This window comes from Chrysemys picta, chromosome 9 (assembly GCF_011386835.1).
Source record: "Chrysemys picta bellii isolate R12L10 chromosome 9, ASM1138683v2, whole genome shotgun sequence".
Taxonomy (NCBI): domain Eukaryota; kingdom Metazoa; phylum Chordata; order Testudines; family Emydidae; genus Chrysemys; species Chrysemys picta.
In genome coordinates, this window is record NC_088799.1 from 33,515,067 (window position 1) to 33,532,967 (window position 17,901).

Consider the following 17,901-nt stretch of genomic DNA (forward strand, 5'->3'; position numbering starts at 1 on the left):
TGGTAATCTGCTCCCCTACTGGAAGCCCTGTGGGTTTAGGCAAGGACTAGTTTTGCAGGTTCTTACTTTCACAGGAGCCCTGCTGGAGGACCAAAGGCCTCTCTTCAAGGGTGTCGTGGAAAAATGGCCCTGTTGTATCTCCCCTAGTAACCATGCACTCAGCACCCGGGCAGCATTGCAGCTAATGTAGTAAGAGGAGGAAAATAACATTTGCTGCAGGGCTGTGCCCCTCTCTGCTGTGTGCATGCAGGGGCAGAGAGATGCAGCTGGCATTAAAGTGAATGGCAAAGCTCCTGTGGATTTCACATGCTTTCATGGGAGCAGGGCCAGGTTCTATGCATCTTTACGTGGTTTCTCCCCCTTATTACAGCAAAGCAGGCGCTGGAATGCTATTCCTGTAACTTGCTTTGGGCGGGCTGCCCCTCCCCCTTCTTACCTCCCTCCAGCGAAGGGTGGGGAGCAGATAAAACATTATTCTGTAGCAAGACAGCAAGGCAGGGCCTCTGCTGTGCACCACCCGCAGCTGCTTTGCAGGTAGCTGGTGGCCTCGCAAGCACTTGGTGTAGAGCCCTGTTCCCGAGCAGGGCCGTTGGGCCATAAAGCAACAGTGAATCTCTGCGGGGGGGGGGGGGGGGGGGGAGGGCATGTGCTGTGTGTTTACTATATTGTATGTACAGTATATTTGTACTATAGTTGGTAGGTGCCCCTGCCTTACCCTACATAGGCACAGCCCACTGGCACTGGAGATGAGGCAAGCAAGGAGGCTGAAGGTGCTGTAGGGTAGGAGAAGCATGTTGCGCAGCAGCTTCCCCTCCTCTGCAAGAACGGGGGGGGGGCGCAACCCTCAGCCTGCCCACTCTCCCCCTTCCCCCAGCCTCCATCCTTGACTCACCTCTTTTCTCCTCCCCCCCCCCCCCCATCCCTCCAAGTTAGGGAGGAAGGGGGAGCCTGCTTGCCGAGTCCTCCCTCCTGCCCAGGGCAATCAGTTGGCTTGCAGCATTGGAGGAAGGGGGTAGGGTGACCAGATGTCCCGATTTTATCGGGACTGTCCCAATATTTCCTTGTTTGTCCTGCGTCCTGACCAATGTTAGGTCGGGACACTGGACAAACAAGCAAATACTCCGGAGCCCGGAAGTGCTCGTGGGCCGCCGCCCCGACTCCGTCCCCTCCTTTCCCCATTGGCGCCATTCCTCCTCCCTACAGCGCTTGTGGAGGGAGGCCCGGGAGACGCAGGGGAAGCGCGGGGCCGGGGTGAGTGAGAGTCAGTCCTGGCCCCGAGCGCAGGCAGGACTCAGTCGGGCGGTAGGGAGAGTAGGGGGGCGGCCTGCAGGCCAGGTGGCGGCTGTTCCCGCAGGGGAACGAACAGGGCTGGGCTGCCGATGCCTCCGCCCCAGGGCTGCCGCGGCATAGCACCAGCTGGGCAGCAGCCCAGACGCGACTGGCCAGGGGCTGGGCGCAGCGTGCGCGCTGCTGGGTCCCCACCACAGGCCCGGGGGGGTTCGGGGGCACCAGAGCCACAGCCGCCGAGCTTGGCCATCGGCTGCTTCCTCCCCCCCACGGCAGTGGGAGCTGCAGCAGCGGCTGCTCCCGAGTCCCGCTGCCTGGGGTGGGGGGAGAACAGCTGCCGCCTGGCCCTGCGGGCCACCCCCCTACTCTCCCTACCGCCTGACTGAGTCCTGCCTGCGCTCAGGGCCTCCCTCCAGCGCTGGTGGAGGAGGGGGGGGGGGGTGTTTGCCCTGCCCCCTCCTGCCACGCCTCCCCTCACTCCCCGACCCCTTGTCCCAATATTTGACTTGGGTGATCTGGTCACCCTAGAAGGGGGAGCCTGCGTGCCCAGTCCTCGCTCCTTCCCCCTCCCTCCTGCCTCCAAAATGCCGCAAGCCAGCTGATTGCAGCGAGCAGGAGGCGGGGGAGGAGGGGAAAGGCGCTGATCTGTGGCGTCTGCCAGCGGGCGGGAGGCACTGTGTGTGGTGGTGGTGGTGGTGGTGAGGGGGGGCTGTAGGGAGGCTGCCAGCTGTGGAGAAAGCAGGCAGCCAAACAACGTTAGAGTGGAGCATTGCACAACTTTAAATGAGCATGTTCCCTAGTTGATCAGCAACGTAACAACGTTAACCGGGACAACTTTAAGTGAGGAGTTACTGTACATACGTTCCACTGGAGCATGGGCATAGTACAGCACTTTTGGTGCAGAGCACAGAAGGCAAAAGTATGGTTCTGTTAAAGAACCACACATGCAAATATTACAGATTGTATAGTTCACTGTTCTCTTAGGATTTGAATCAGTTAATGTAAATTCATTACCTGAATTGTTCTGAATGGACTTGTAGGCTCCAAAGTTTTACATTGTTTTGTTTGAGTGCAGTTATGTAACCAAAAAAGAAAATCTACATTTGTACGTTGCACTTTCATGATAGAGATTGCACTACAGTAGTTGTATGAGGTGAATTGAAAAAAAAATATTCTTTTGTTTATCATTTTTACAGTGCAAATACTTGTAATGTAATATAAAGTGGCCACTGTACACTTTGTATTCTGTGGTGTAATTCAAATTGATATTTTTGAAAATGTAGAAAAAGATTCAAAATATTAAACCATAGAATACCAATTAAAATTTATTAACCAGTGCAATTAATTGCGTGAGTTAACTGCTCTACTAAAAACACTTTTGTGTGTGCACTGAATGTTCCCACTACTGTAGAAGAATTCAACACACCTTTTAAACTTGTTTTGCATCCTATTAAGTCTGTCATTGTACAAAGAAGTTTGTACCTTTTTGTTTCCCAGTCAAATCTAAAATGTCATATCTTTCCAGATGTCTCATAAATAAGGAGTATGGACATCAAAAAAACAGACTTTAACAAACTCTGAGAACCGGTAGGTTAGGTCCCATGGGAATAAAATCTAAGGGTGCATCTAAGTTACAGGGACTACAGCAACACAGCTGCAGCAGTAAGTGTCTACACAGTGACGGAAGGGTTTTTTTCCATGGTTGTAGTAAATTCACCTCTCTGAGAGTTGTTAAGTCAACAGAAGAATTCTTCCCCACAGAAGACACAGCTTAGTCAATGGGCTAGGTCAACCTAGCTACGTTGATCAGGGCTGTGAAAAAAATTTGCGCCCCGATCAATGTAGCTAGGTTGACCTGAATTTTAGGTGTAGACCAGGCCTAAGGGTTGAATGAGTTGAGAAGAGCTGGCAGTTCCTTAAGGAGACTTCATCAAAGGCACAGTTGTCAACTATCCTGATGCAAAGAAAAGATAGGAAGAATTGATGGAAGCCGGCATGGCCCCATCAGGATTTCTTCAATGACCTGAAAATCAAAAAGGAAATGTACAAAAAAAAAAAGTGAAAACATGGACGCATTGTTGAGTACAAAAAGAATAGCACAAGTCTATAGGGACAAAATTGGAAAGGCCTAGACACAAAATAAGTTGCTTCTAGCAAGGCATATAAAAGGCAATAAGTTCTTTAAATATATTAGAAGAAAGAAAGGAACCCACTTCTTTCATACTTCGCAAGGATAACCTCAAGAAAGCTGAGGTGTTTAATGGCTATTTTGCTTCAGTCTTCACTAAAAAGACTAATGGTGACCAAATGCTTAACATAATTAATATCAACAAGGAGTAAGGAACACAAGCCAAAATAGTAAAAGAACAGTTTAAAGAATATTTAGGTGTATTAAGGTTGGCAGGGCCTGATGAAATTCATCCTAGAGTGCTTCAGCTAATTCCTTAAGTATTTTCAGAACTATTCGCACTTGTCCTCAAAGATAGTTGCTGTCCCAGAAGCCTGGATAAGGATTAACATTGGTGAACAGAGAGGATCTGGGGAATTAAGACCTGCCAGCCTAACTTTAGTATGTGGAACAAAACTCGAATTATTAAACAGTCAGTTTATAAGCACCTGGAGCAGTGCTCACCAACTGGTTGATCTCAGAGGATCTCCCAGTTGACGGTCTCCGGTGGCGCAGTGTGGCTCCTGCTAAGGCAGACTCCCTGCCTACCTCATCCCCATGCCACTCACAGAAGTGGCCAGTGCAGCCCCGGGGGTGCAGGGGTCTCCCTCTGCGCATTGCTCCTGCCTGCAAGCACCACCCCCTGAAGCTCCCATTGCCTGTGAGAGCTGCGGGGGCAGTGCTTGCAGAAAGGGGCAATGCACGGAGCCACAGGTCCCCCAACCTCTTGCCGGGGATGCAGGGGTGCATTGGCCCCTTCTGGGAGCAGTGTGTGGCCAGGGTAGGCAGGGAGCCTGCCTTAGCCTTGCTGCATCCGCTGCCGACTGGGAGCCTCTGGAGGTAACTGCTGCCCGGAGGTAGGCCACACCCCATTCCTAAGCCCCCTTCTGGAGCCAGCACCCCATACCCCCTTCTGCACCCCTTGCCCCAGGCTCAGCCCAGAGCCCCCTCCCACAGTGCAAATCCCTCAGCCCCAGCCCAGAGCCTGCACCCCCTCCCGAACCCCAACTCCCTGCCCTAGCCCGGTGAAAATGAGTGAGGGTAGGGGAGAGCGAGCGACGGGGCTGTGTGTGGGAGGGGGGGGGGTGCAGGGCTTTGGGAAAGGGAAGTGGCCTCGGGGAAGGGGTGGAGTAGAGCCTGGGTTGTCCTTAAATTCAAAAAGTCATCTTGGGGTAGAAAGGCTAGAGACCACTAACTTAGAGGATACTAGGGCTCTAAAGAATAGCCAGTATGGATTTGTCAAGAACAAAGCTAACCTAATTTCTTCCTTACACCAGTAAACCCTGTCAAGAAGTTAGTAACAAAGTCCCACATGATTTTCTTATTAGCAAACTAGGGAAATGTGGTCTTTATTAAATTATTAGGTGGGTACAAAACTTTTTTCAAAAACTCAGTTATCAATGGCACATAGTCCAACTGTGAAGGAGTGTCTAGTGGAGTCCCACAGGCATCAGTACTGCCTCTGCAACTAGTCAATATTTTCATTTATGACTTGAACAATGGAATACAAAGTATGCTTATAACTCGCAGACGACACCAAGGAGTTGCAAGCACTTCAGTGGACTGGATTAGAATTCAAAATGACCTTGGCAAATTAGAGAATTGGTCTGAAGTCAACAAGATGATATTAAATAAAGACAAGTGTGAAATAAATACTACACTTGGGAAGGAAAAGTCAAATGCACAACTACAAAGTAGGGAATAACTGGCTAGGCAATAGTACTGCTGAAAAGGATCCAGGGGTTATAGTGGATCATAAATCAAGTGAGCCAACAATGTGATGCAGTTGTTAAAAAGGCTGATACTGTGGGGTGTAATAAGAAGAGGAGTGTTTGTATACGAGTCCTGGGAGGTGATTGTCCATCTGTACTGAGGCCTCAGCTGGAGTGCTGTGTCCATTTCTCAGCACCACACGTTTGAAGAAGGATGTGGACAAACTGGAGAGAGAGTCCAGAGAAGAGCAACAAATATGATAAAAGGCTTAGAAAAATTGGCCTATGAGCAAAGGTTAAAAGCTGAGCATGTTTGGTCTTGAGAAAAGTGCTGCAAAAGTTTACCCTAGTAGTAAATCTATGGGGTTTTGGAACAAAAAGCACTCACATCTCCAGTTTCAGAAAAGGCAAAATTCTTCACTTTTTCAAGCTACCTTATGCTCTCTTATAACTCAGATGGGAGAACTTTCATTTTGCTATCTGAAGATAACTGTTTTTACTTTGTTATTCTTTCCCACTTGACTGGATTGCCTTGTGCTTCACCTAGAGAGAGTTGCACTGAAAAACAGCATTATTTGTCCTTTTAGGAGTCAGTCCTCTCCCACAGATTGTTGGTAACATTAAATCAGAAAACTGATCTTATTAACTAGGAGCTGTGAAGGGAGAGGGAAAAGCTGACGAGTAGATAAACATTTGACAAAAAGCCTGCATTCATGTGAACATAATTAATAAAAAGGTAAGATGAATCATGGGCAAATTTTCCTTAAAATTAAGGAAATTAACTGCTAAAGGAAGGTGTCATGATAGTCTTGGAGATTAAAGAGCTCTAGGTAAAACAAATACAAGCAGATCATGGACAATGGTAGTGCAAGCCTCTGACTATTGACTAATATGCATGAAATCTGATTTTGAGCAGACCAGATCTGTGGGATGAGGGTCTTACTTTCTACACCAGGGGTAGACAACCTTTCAGAAGTGGTGTACCGAGTCTTCATTTATTCACTCTAAGGTTTCGCGTGCCAGTAATACATTTTAACATTTTTAGAAGGTCTCTTTCTATAAGTCTAATGTATAACTAAACTATTGTTGGTTGTAAAGTAAATAAGGGTTTTTAAATGTTTAAGAAGCTTTATTTAAAATTAAATTAAAATGCAGAGCCCCCCAGATCGGTGGCCAGGACCCAGGCAGTGTAGGTGCCACCGAAAATCAGCTCACGTGCCACCTTTGGCACAGGTGCCATAGATTGCCTACCCCCTGTTCTACATAATTTCACCTTTTTGGACTACTCACATGATAGGGACTCCCATATGTGAAGACACTGAATATTGAAGGAATTGGCGCGGGAAATAGCAGGCCCATTAGCGATAATATTTAATGAATCTGTAAACTCGGGGGTGGTCCCGTTAGACTGGAGAATAGCTAATGTGGTTCCTATTTTCAAGAAAGGGAAAAAAAGTGATCCGGGTAACTACAGGCCTGTTAGTTTAACATCTGTAGTGTGCAAGGTGTTAGAGAAAATTCTGAAAGAGAAACTAGTTGAGGACCTGGAGGTTAGTGGCAATTGCGATAAATTACAACATGGTTTTACGAAGGGCAGATCGTGCCAAACGAATCTGATCTCCTTCTTTGAGAAAGTAACGGATTTATTAGATAAGGGAAATGCGGTGGACCTAATATACCTGCATTTCAGTAAAGCGTTTGATACTGTACCCCATGAGGAATTATTGGTTAAACTGAAAAACATGGGGATCGATATGAAAATCCAGAGGTGGATAAGGAATTGGTTAATGGGGAGAATGCAGCGGGTCGTATTAAAGGGTGAACTGTCAGGTTGGAGGGAGGTTACTAGTGGAGTGTCTCAAGGTTCGGTTTTGGGACCCATTTTATTTAATCTATTTATAACTGACCTCGGAACCGATTGCAGGAGTGGGCTGATAAAGTTTGCGGATGATACGAAGGTGGGAGGCGTTGTAAATTCGGAGGAGGATAGGGATATCCTGCAGGGAGACTTGAATGAGCTTGTGAATTGGAGTATCAGAAATAGGATGAAATTTAATAGTGAAAAGTGTAAGGTGATGCATTTGGGGATGACTAATAACAATTTTAGATACAAGATGGGGACGCATTGGTTAGAAGTAACGGAAGAGGAGAAGGACCTAGGGGTCCTTGTAGACTGCAGGATGACTGAGTCGACAATGTGACGTGGCGGTGAAAAAAGGCAATGCTGTCTTGGGATGCATTAGGCGAGGTATATCTAGTAGGGATAAGGAGGTCCTGCTTCCGTTGTACAAGGCGCTGGTGAGACCTCATTTGGAGTACTGTGTGCAGTTCTGGTCTCCCATGTTTAAAAAAGATGAACTCAAACTGGAACGGGTGCAGAGAAGGGCCACTAGGATGATCAGAGGAATGGAAAACCTGTCGTATGAAAGGAGACTAGAGGAGCTTGGGTTGTTTAGTCTGACAAAGCGAAGGCTGAGGGGGGTTATGATCTCTATCTTTAAATATATTAGAGGGATTAATACAAGGGAGGGAGAAGAATTATTCCAGCTTAGTACTAATGTGGATACGAGAACGAATGGATATAAACTGGCCGTGGGGAAGTTCAGGCTTGAAATTAGACTAAGGTTTCTGACCGTCAGAGGGGTGAAATATTGGAACGGCCTTCCGAGGGAAACGGTGGGGGCGACGGACCTGTCTGGTTTTAAGATTAAGTTAGATAAGTTTATGGAGGGAATGGTTTAATGGTAAAACATAGTAGTCAAGGAAAACCAAGCAATGGTAAGTAAATAGTATAATGGCTAACAGGGGCCAGGCTGGAGACTCTTGCCTATATGCTCGGGGTCTTACTGATCACCATATTTGGGGTCGGGAAGGAATTTTCCTTCAGGGCAAATTGGCTGAGCCTCTGGAGGTTTTTCGCCTTCCTCCGCAGCCTGGGGCAGGGATCTCTAGCAGGAGGGTCTCTGCCGATTGAAGTCACTAAAAACAGGTTTGGGGACTTCAACAGCAGAGTCCAGGGAAGGGGTAGGGACGGTTTTATGGCCTGCAGCATGCAGGGGGTCAGACCAGATGATCATAATGGTCCCTTCTGACCTTAAAGTCTGAGTCTGAGACCTCAGCGTTTCACATAAGCCACCAATTGGTATCTAGAGCACCTACTCTTAGTCACTAGCTTGACCTAGATAAAAATTGGCAATGTAGCAGTGCTGAAAGAATCTCTTTTCCATCACTCCTTTGTGTTTAAATAGAATGTTGTCTGCTTACCAGTATGTATAATGAAAGAACAGATAATATACACAATGCAACATCCTGTAATGTAGTACCTGTCATAGGCAAGGTCTCGCATTACTGCTATAAAATCATAGAAAGTTTTGCCAGGTGTCCAAAGAACACATTTTAATGATTCCTTTTATTAATTGTACTGAGTTGTGTTGCTAAGCCATTAAAGCTTTTCTTCAATATTAAAACAGAAAAGGCTTTGTTGTGGCAGTTAAAAGTAGGTGGGTGGCTGAAAGAAGAGAAATTTATTGGTGTCTTGTCTGTGAAACAACACTTAAACTTTTGCTGTGCTTCTCTACTTGCAATACTTCAAAACAAAGACTGGAGTGGATTAAAGTGTTGTCCTAACTCTCTCTAATATGTGTATATAGGTTTAAGAAAATCTACGAAGAAGCGCAGCGAATCACCACCTGCAGAGCTCCCCAGTTTGCGGCGGAGCACACGGCAAAAGACCACGGGCTCCTGTGCTAGCACCAGGTAAATCTTACATTCAGGATTATGAGCTATGAATGACTATTACTGCAGTTGATCCAATAAAGCTTCCACCTTCTGTTGATGGAAAAGGGCTTCAAATTGCTATTGTAAAAAGTGGCTATGATTCAAATACCCACTGGGTCACTGAGATTTATACCAATATACAAGTATGTGTGAAGTTCGGCATCCTTCTACATGATGCTACTGACCTCCAATTACCGGGCAGGGAAGGACTACAATATAGTAGGCTAGCTCAGCAAATTGTTGACAAATGTACCATTGTGTCCTCTGAGTCAGAGATGGGGGAAGGCTATTTAAGTGGGACACCCTTCAAGGTCTCTTCCGTACTTTTTAAAGAAAACATTGGTATGCAGCTGTTTCTGGCGGACACTTTGCTTTGAAGAAGAATAAAGCTTACAAGCTATAAGTCACTGTTTGTTTTTTAGAAGGTGGTTATTTTTATCAGAAAGGCAGGTGATCATAAAAACTTGCTAGCCAAGCCAGGGTAATAGTAAACTACAATTTTATTCATTATTTTTATATTCTCTCTCTCTCTCTCTCTCTCTCCCCCCCCCCCCTCACTTAACGTTGTAGTTATGTTCCTGAAAAATGCCACTTTAAGTGAAACGATGTTAAGTGAATCCAGTTTCCCCATAAGAATTAATATAAATGGGGGGAGGGGGGGTTAGGTTCCAGGGAAATTTTTTTCACCAAACAATGAATCTCTCTCTCCCTCCCTCCCTACACACAGTATATGTTTTTTAAACCAACAATTCAATACTGTTCACAGCTATGATGATTGTGAAGCGTGGTTGAGGTGGTGAAGTTAGCGGGTGGGATATTTCCCAAGGAATACCTTGCTGCTAAATCAGTGGTTCTCAAACTTTTGTACCGGTGACCCCTTTCACATAGCAAGCCTCTGAGTGTGACCCCCCCCAATAATTAAAAATATTGTTTTATATATTTAACACCATTATAAATGCTGGAGGCAAAGCAGGGTTTGGGGTAGAGGCTGATAGCTTGTGACCCCCCTCCCCATGTAATAACCTCGTGACCCCCTGAGGGGTCCCGACCCCCAGGTTGAGAACCCCTGTGCTAAATGATGAACTAGCACTCGTCTGACCCCTCAAGACGCATTGTTGTTAATTTAGCCTCTCACTCTACAAGACAGCAGGAATGGAAGGGGAGGGGAGGGGAGATAGACAAACACCGTGTGTGGGGGAGAGAGAAATGCACACTGCCCCGTTAAGTAAGCTGACCCACTCTTAAATGCATGATCAGGAAGTTGACAGCAGCTGCTGCCCCAGGCTTTCTCGGTCTCTCTCCGTGTCCCCACCCTGCTCTATATGGGTAAGCGTGGTGTAGGAGCGGGAGGGGGACACTCTGACATTAGCCCATCTCCCTCCGCACAGCAAGCAGGAGGCGTGGGGAGCAGCTCCAAGGCAATGGGCAGGAGCAGTGCATGGCAGTGGGGGGAGGGATAGTTGAAATTGCTAGCCTGCTGGGCGGCTATAGCACAGGGAACTTAGGGGGGCTGCCGGTCCACCCTGGTTCCAAGCCCCCACCAGCTATCTGCAACAGGCTGCTCTTCCTGCAAGTAGTGGACAAGCAGGCGGCTGCCAAACGACGTTAGAAGGGAGCATTGTACAACTTAAAACGAGCATGTTCCCTAATTAATCAGCAACGAAACAATGTTAACTGGGACGACTTTGTGAGGAGTTACTGTAAATTTTTTGGCAACTGCAAATCACAATTTGATTTCCTTTTAGGAGGAAAGGATCCTCTGTTTGTCCAAAAGAAGCTCTTTTTAATCATGCAAAATGCAGCATGAGTTTAGAAACGGTCACCATGTTTAACACTGTTCAGTCACTAAATATTCAGTTTAATAGATTTTTAATATACCCTGCAACTGCAAGTCAAAAAAAAATCTGATCCAAGGTTCAGGCACGAACATCTGCACAATAAACTTGGGTCTGTAAAGTCTTGGGAGTCTCTCTCCAGGAAGTATCTCAAATATGTACAAGTGAGGTGGGGTTTTTTTGGGTGGTGTAATTTGTGTGGTTTGTTTTGTTTTTTAATGAATTACTGTGCTAGTTCATGGTTTTGCTAACAGCCCTGTAGGTGACTGCATATCTATATCACAAACTTTGGTTGGTGCAAGTTACACTAACATCAACAGTTTTATGCCAATGTATCAGTTGGCTCCTTGCAGTGTTACTGTGTACTCACCAAGAGTGCTTATGTCAATGCAGTATGCGGTGTACCATGGATAGGTATCCCAGCATGCAACTTGCCATCATCCAGCACACCGATTTTGGGAAATTTTGGCAATGCATGTGTCATGTTTTTGGGGTGCAATTCAGACCAGTGAGGTTGCCACCTCCTCCCCTTTAGCCCTGGGTGCCTTAAATGCTCTCCTGCTCTAGCTCCCTGTCTGGCTGCTTCCAGCCAGCATACAAATGATCATTGAGTGCATGGCCGGCTCCACGCACCAGCCCACCAAGCATCTGCTTGGGGCGGCGCCTGGAGGGGGGCGGGGCGCTCTAGCCTGAGAGCGGAGCCGCAGCGGGCTCGCCACCCTCCCCGCGGCGCTCTGGCCGGTCGGGGAGAGCCGAGAGCCCCGGCTGGGCTCACCACCCTCCCCCCCCCACCCCCGGCGCTCTGGCCGGTCGGGGAGAGCCCCGGCCGGGCTCACCCCCCCCCCCCCCCCCGGCGCTCCGGCCGGTCGGGGATTGCGGGCCCGCGGCTGGGCTCAGCGCCCTCCCCTGCCGCGCGGGGGGGCGGTGGGTGGCTTTTTTGCCTAGGGCGGCAAAAAAGCCAGAGCCGGCCCTGACTGAGTATCTGATGCCAGCAGCCTGATTGTTATGCCATAGCTAGAGCCCTTCCAATTTCATGGTCCATTTTGGTCAATTACCCCATCATAGGAATTTAAAAAAAAAAATAATAATTTCAGCTATTTAAATCTGAAATTTAAGTGTTGCAATTGTTGGGGTCCTGGTCCAAAAAGGAGTGTGTGTGTGTGGGGGGGAGGGGATGTCGCAAGGTTATTGTTGGGAGTGTTGTGATACTGCTACCCTTACTTCTACACTGCTGCTGGTGGCAGCGCTGCCTTCAGAGCTGGGCAGCTGGAAAGCGTCTCCTGGTCGGGAGTCCAACTCTGAAGGCAATGTGCATGGTATGTTATTGCCACCCTTACTTCTACGCTGCTGCCTGCAGAGCTGGGCACTCAGTAAGCAGCTGCCACTCTCTGGCTGCCTAGCTCTGAAGGCAGCACAAAAGTAAGGGTGGCAATACTGCGACCCCTCTAATATATCCTTGCAACTTCCTTTTGGGTCAGGGCCCCCAATTTGAGAAATGCTGGTCTCCCCCATGAAATCCCTATAGTATAGAGTAAAAGCACACAAAAGATCAGATTTCACAGGAGGAGACCAGATTTCACGGTCCGTGATGCGTTTTTTCATGGCCATGAATTTGGTAGGGCCCTAGCCGTAGCTATGCTCCGGTCTCCTTAAGCCTTGGCTACTACTAGCCAAGTGACACCCCCCCCCCACACACACACACACCCCAAGGCCTGAATTTCCCCCAAACTCTGTCCTGGTACGTTCAGAGGGGTAATAAGGTTCATTGCTCCTTTAAAGAGACAAAAGTACTGCTTATTACTTAACTCCAGTTTAACAATCACTTCAACTCACACTCAGAACTAGATTGGATTAGATTAAAAGTAAAACAAGTTTATTAACAAAAAATGGTTTTAAGTGTGTTCAAGTACAAGGGATAAAGACAAAAGTAGCTACAAGCAAATAAAAGTAAAAGCCACTTTCTAGTAGCTAAGACAACAAGCTACGGTCTTGGTTCAAGGTAGGTTTCTTACTGTTCTTTCTTGCCATGGCTGACTTTCTCTGTCAGGACCTTCTACAGAAATACAAGGTGCTGGTTTCCCTTTTCTTCCTAGGTGAAAGATCTTTGCCTAAGCAGGTTTCTCATCTACATTCAGTTCCCAGAGATCATAGCCCTCTTGGTTTGAGGGATCCATCTTTCTCTGCTTGCAAGAGCTCTTGCCCCTTGTATTCATCCAGTGATGGATGCCAAGATGACTTCTTCTCTCTCCTTACATCTTTCCAAACTCACTGTCTAGTCCTCAGGATGACCTCACTCTGTTATTCCCCGTCTGTGGACCCCTGCCCCGCTCATTCATATGTAAATAGTGTCCATTGTTTGTGTTCATACCTTGCTTATTTCCACTAGACAAATAGCTGCCTTCCCTCCTGTGTGTGGGAGAACCTGTTTCTCCCTTTGTTTGGTCACTGACTTTAAAACATATTGGATGTTCACAATTCCTCATAGTGTTAATATATTTTTTTACTATTTTATATTAATTACCAGTGTCCTTAGCTTTCATAAAAGACCTTACTTAAACAGTTTTTTATAACTACATATCATTTGAGGGTCAGACTCTCACAACAGGCTATCTCCCCCCCACTCCTCCCCCCCCCCCCCCCCCACACACACTTGTTAGGTTGATGGCTTTGTTTATCTTTTATGCAAGTGTACCTTCTTTGTTTCTACATGACAGCCAGGCTGGTCAGATAAAACAAATAAACATTCCTTTGTCCAGTGCAGACTGTGTTGCTTGCCAAACATATTTTCAGAACATAATTTTAGTACATATTCGTAACTTTGTACACTATGTATACACACACTATGCAAGAATATTAATGACCAGTGAATTATTAGTTTTCCAATGATATCTTACATGACCCTTTTTAGATACAGATTATGACAAGTATGTTAGGTGTAGTGAGTGTGTCAGGATTGATGACTTGCTGACACAGTAGTGAACATGGTGGGGAGAAGTGAATCGAGCAAGGGGGTAAATTCCCATCGTGCAACTTTCTTCATCTCATTATGCCATCCATAATCCAATAATTTGTCCTTTTATTTAAAAAAAAAAAAAAAGTGCAGCACTTCTCTGTCCACTATCTCTGAGAGAAGCATGGAGTCCACACAGCACTGTGCTATTGTCATGAATGTGGCAAACACGGGTCGAACAGTCCTCCAGTATTTGCAGAGCTGCAGGAAGAACCGCAGCAGTGGAGGACATGGCCATTTTGTGGTGGACAGATGGCTGTGAGACAGACATAGCAAAATCCAATTAAAGGTGGTGATCACGGAGCAGCTGCAGATGGCGGTGCACTGCTTCTGGGGCCCAGAGCAATCACTGACTGGTGAGATGTCATCCCAAACCTGCATTATGATGCAAAGCAGTGGATGCAGAACTTTTGGATATGAAAGACCACATTCTTGGAACTGTAGGCTAAGCTCACCCCAGCTTTCCAATGCAGGGACACCAAAATAAGAGCTGTGCTGACAATGGAGAAGTGAGTAGCAATCTCTTTGTAGAAGCTTGCAATGCCAGATTGCTACCAGTCAGTGAAAAATCATTTTGGAGTTGGAAAATCCATAGTGGGGCTGTTGTCATGCAAGTGTCCAGGGCCATTTAATACTCTCCTGCTACACAGAATTGTGACTCTTGGTAATGTGCAGGACATAGTGGATGGATCTGCAGCAATGGGGTTCCCAAACTGCAGAGGGGCGATAGCACCCACATCCATATTTTGGCACCAGCCCACCTTGCCACAGAGTATCTCAACAGAAAGGGCTACTTGTCTATGATTTATGCAGCATTGATGGATCACCAGGGACGCTTCACCGACATCAGTGTTGGCTTGTCAGGAAGGTGCATGATCCTCGCATCTTTAATAACATGGGCATAATCTGCAACAAGGGAGATGTAGATTCAATATTAGGAAGAACTTTCTAACTAGAAGGGTAGTTAAACTATGAAATAGGCTTCTGAGGGAGGCTGTGAAATCCCCATCCTTGGAGGTTTTTTAAAAAAAGAAGTTGAACAAACCTGTCAGGTATGGTCTAGGTCTTCTCGGTCTTGCCACAGTGTAAGGGGCTGGACTTGATGACTTCTCGACATCCCTTGTAGCCCTACATTTCTGTGATTCTATGACTGTTTGTTTATAAAGCTGCAAGCAAGGACTTTTTCCTCACCAGTGGATTACTGTTGCCAATAGTGATCCTGGGGAACCTAGCCTACCCCTTGCTCCCTTGTCTGATGAAACCATATACTGGCCACCTTGACAACACGAAGGAAAGATTCAACTACTATCTCAGCAGGTAAAGAAAGACAATTGAATATGCTTTTGGTAGATTGAAGGGATGCTGGTAGTGTTTAATCACAAGATAGGATTTCAGGGAGCAAAATATCCCAATGGTTATAGGTAGGGTGCGTGTGTGTATATGTGCGTGTGTGTATATGTGCGTGTGTGTATAATAATATAGTGGCCTGTTGTGTGCTTCATAATATCTGTGAAGCAGATGAAGGGGAAAGCTGCTGCTAGGGTCAAGGGCAGAGGTGGAGTCGCTGTCTGCTCATTTAGAATGAAATGCAAGCGCCATTGGAGTTCCATGTGGCTGAGGGAGGCCTTGAAAGAGCACTTTAACAGTCAGCTACAAAAAACAATCCAACACACCATGTTACTATCTGGCCCTGAAGTTTTGGGAGCTCTTTGGGATTGTGAAGTACTTGTTGTACACTTGTAGATGAAACACTGCCTGTTAATACACCTATTAATTTTGCAATGCTGCTGAACACCTATTATTACATGTTTGTCACTGATCTTATAAGTTCACCTTATACAATAACAAGTAATGAGCGCTTTCAATAGCACTAGGCATTCTGCTGCACATGTTGTGAAATAATAAAGATTAATTATTTCCAAGAAATAGTTTCTTATTTCAGACCAAAACCAGAGCAAAAATGTGGAATTAAACACCTACAATAAACTTTTGCAAACAAATCAATGGAACAGAATTTAAAAAGGGGAAAGAACATGCATGTTTATTTTGGGTACACTTACTGACCTGAGAGCTCCATGGTTGCTATAGATATATGAAGCTGTGGTTTTCCTTACTGTTCTGTGACATGGAGTGGTGGGAGTTAAGGATGCAGTCCCTTATGCCATGTGCAATGGTTGTGGGGGGGTTCAGGGAGGTCCTAAAATGGATTTCTCCATTGACTGCAAAGGGAGGTGAGCCTGAGATTGTTAAATTTGTAGGTCAATGAGTGTACACATTTGTTTGCTATCTCTCTTGACTCCTGGGTCTTTTTGCTGTACACTTTTTTTCCCTCTCCATACTGTCTGCAATAGTCATCCTTCATGCCCTCTGTTTGCAGTCTGATGCAGCGCCAACTTTTCAGAATCTCACTAAATATATCCTTATATGTTCTCCTTCCTTCTCCGTATGGTCAGGCATTCTGCAGTTGTGGAGTGGGGACTCCTCAAGGCCACAACAGCAGCAGCCATAGATTAAAAACCCAAAGATGTATTGTATGTATAGTCACAACAGGATGTAAGAGTTAAGTTTCAGAACTCCCTTCCCTTGGTCCCGTAATGTTTTTAAACAAGACATGCTTGTTGACACTTTAGCCTTGGAGTGCCTGTGCACACCACCACTCTCCACCCCCAGCCATGGAGAGTATGGCCCAGAAAGGGTGTTGGGGGGGCAGGGAGGAATGAGGAGAGCTGTTTGATTGCATGAAAAAATAAAGGCCCCAGTTTCCATAGGTATGAGTGCAGGGCAACAGCACTGAGCACTGGCACTATTTTCCACAGGTGTTGCTGATTTTAGCTGATCTCTTACTCTTGTGGGTAAGACAGGCAGAGAGCAAAGCTCGTGCTGCTGGCCTGGTGACTGGCTGCAGTGGAGTCTGCCAAAGTCATCATCAACTGGTGTGGGAAAGTGTCCTACCAGAGAGGAAGAAATAAGACTGTTATCCCTAAAAACCTGTGGGAGAAGATTGCAGAATACCTCCCATGAAAATTTCATTAAAATCTCTCAGGAGGATTCAAGGGACATCCTTTTTTATGTAAACTGCTCTCCATGGCCATCCTGACTAACTCTACAGGGAAATGAAAAGCAGATAACTATCTCCGGTTGTGATATCATTGTCTTTTCTAGTATGAGTACATTTTGGTCGGGTACCATCTGTACGTTTTTAAGCATGGTAGTGGGAACACACTTACCAGAGACTCACCCATATTTAGCTGCTGGAACTGACTAGCTAGAGCTTCACACAGATCCTGGCTTGTGGCATAGCTGGACCTCCCCATTTCATGTCCCCGGTTGTCGTCATCCTCATTGTTTGTGGCAGGATCTGTGTTTGGGGCTCCTCAAAGGTACCTAGGATGTTCTGTGGGGTACTGGTGGGGTCCCTATCAGTATGGTATGCAGCTCGCTGGTAAAGTGGCAGGTCTTCAGCTTGGCACCAAATCGACTGTTAGCCTCCCTGGCCTACTGAAGTCCCTTTACTTTAGCACAGTACTGCTGCTGATTCCTGTCTTACTCCTTTCCCTGCATCCTCTGTACCATCTTCTCGTAGATGTCCACATTTCTACAGCTGGTCCATAGTTATTCTTGCATAGCCTATTCTCTCCACAGTACCAAGAGATCCAAAGCTTCTGTCCAAGCAGAAGTATATCTGGAACATGTAGGCAGCATGGTTATTTTGGGCAGTTGCACACAAGGGAATGCTGCCAGGTGTGCTCACCAAGCTGGACAATTAGGAAAAGGCATTTCAAAAATACATGAGGGTTTTTAAAGGTGTGGAGTGGCTTCTGGTCTCTGTGACCTCTTGGCAATTGAGGTCACAATTGTGACTAGAGCATGTGTCCACCATTGTGGGACCGCTGCTGGAGGACTGTTAGGTCTTGTGGTATCTATGCTTGCTCTGTGTTGACCACAGTAGGTTGACCATGGCTCAACACTGTTCAGGGAGGTGGTGTTACTGCATTGCCATAAGGGGTGCTTATATTGGCAGCAGAGAAATGAGTATAGACACATGCACCACTAGGTCAACGCTAGGTGATCTAAATAGACCTAATTTTATAGTGTAGACCAGGCCTGAGTCAA

General features: G+C 46.4%; 1 protein-coding gene across 16 annotated transcripts in view; it reads left to right on the forward strand.

Annotated features, from left to right (window-relative positions):
• The window catches only part of TRIP12 (thyroid hormone receptor interactor 12), a 166,769-nt gene that overhangs the window by 70,913 nt on the left and 77,955 nt on the right, over positions 1-17,901 (forward strand). For all 16 annotated transcript variants that reach the window (XR_010590363.1, XR_010590364.1, XM_065556944.1 and 13 more), the window contains one exon: positions 8,817-8,922. Coding sequence is in view for 14 of the 16 variants with exons in the window: in XM_065556944.1 (XP_065413016.1) it covers positions 8,817-8,922 (106 nt within the window). In the remaining 2 variants the exon portion in view is untranslated. The remainder of the gene's footprint in view (positions 1-8,816; positions 8,923-17,901) is intronic.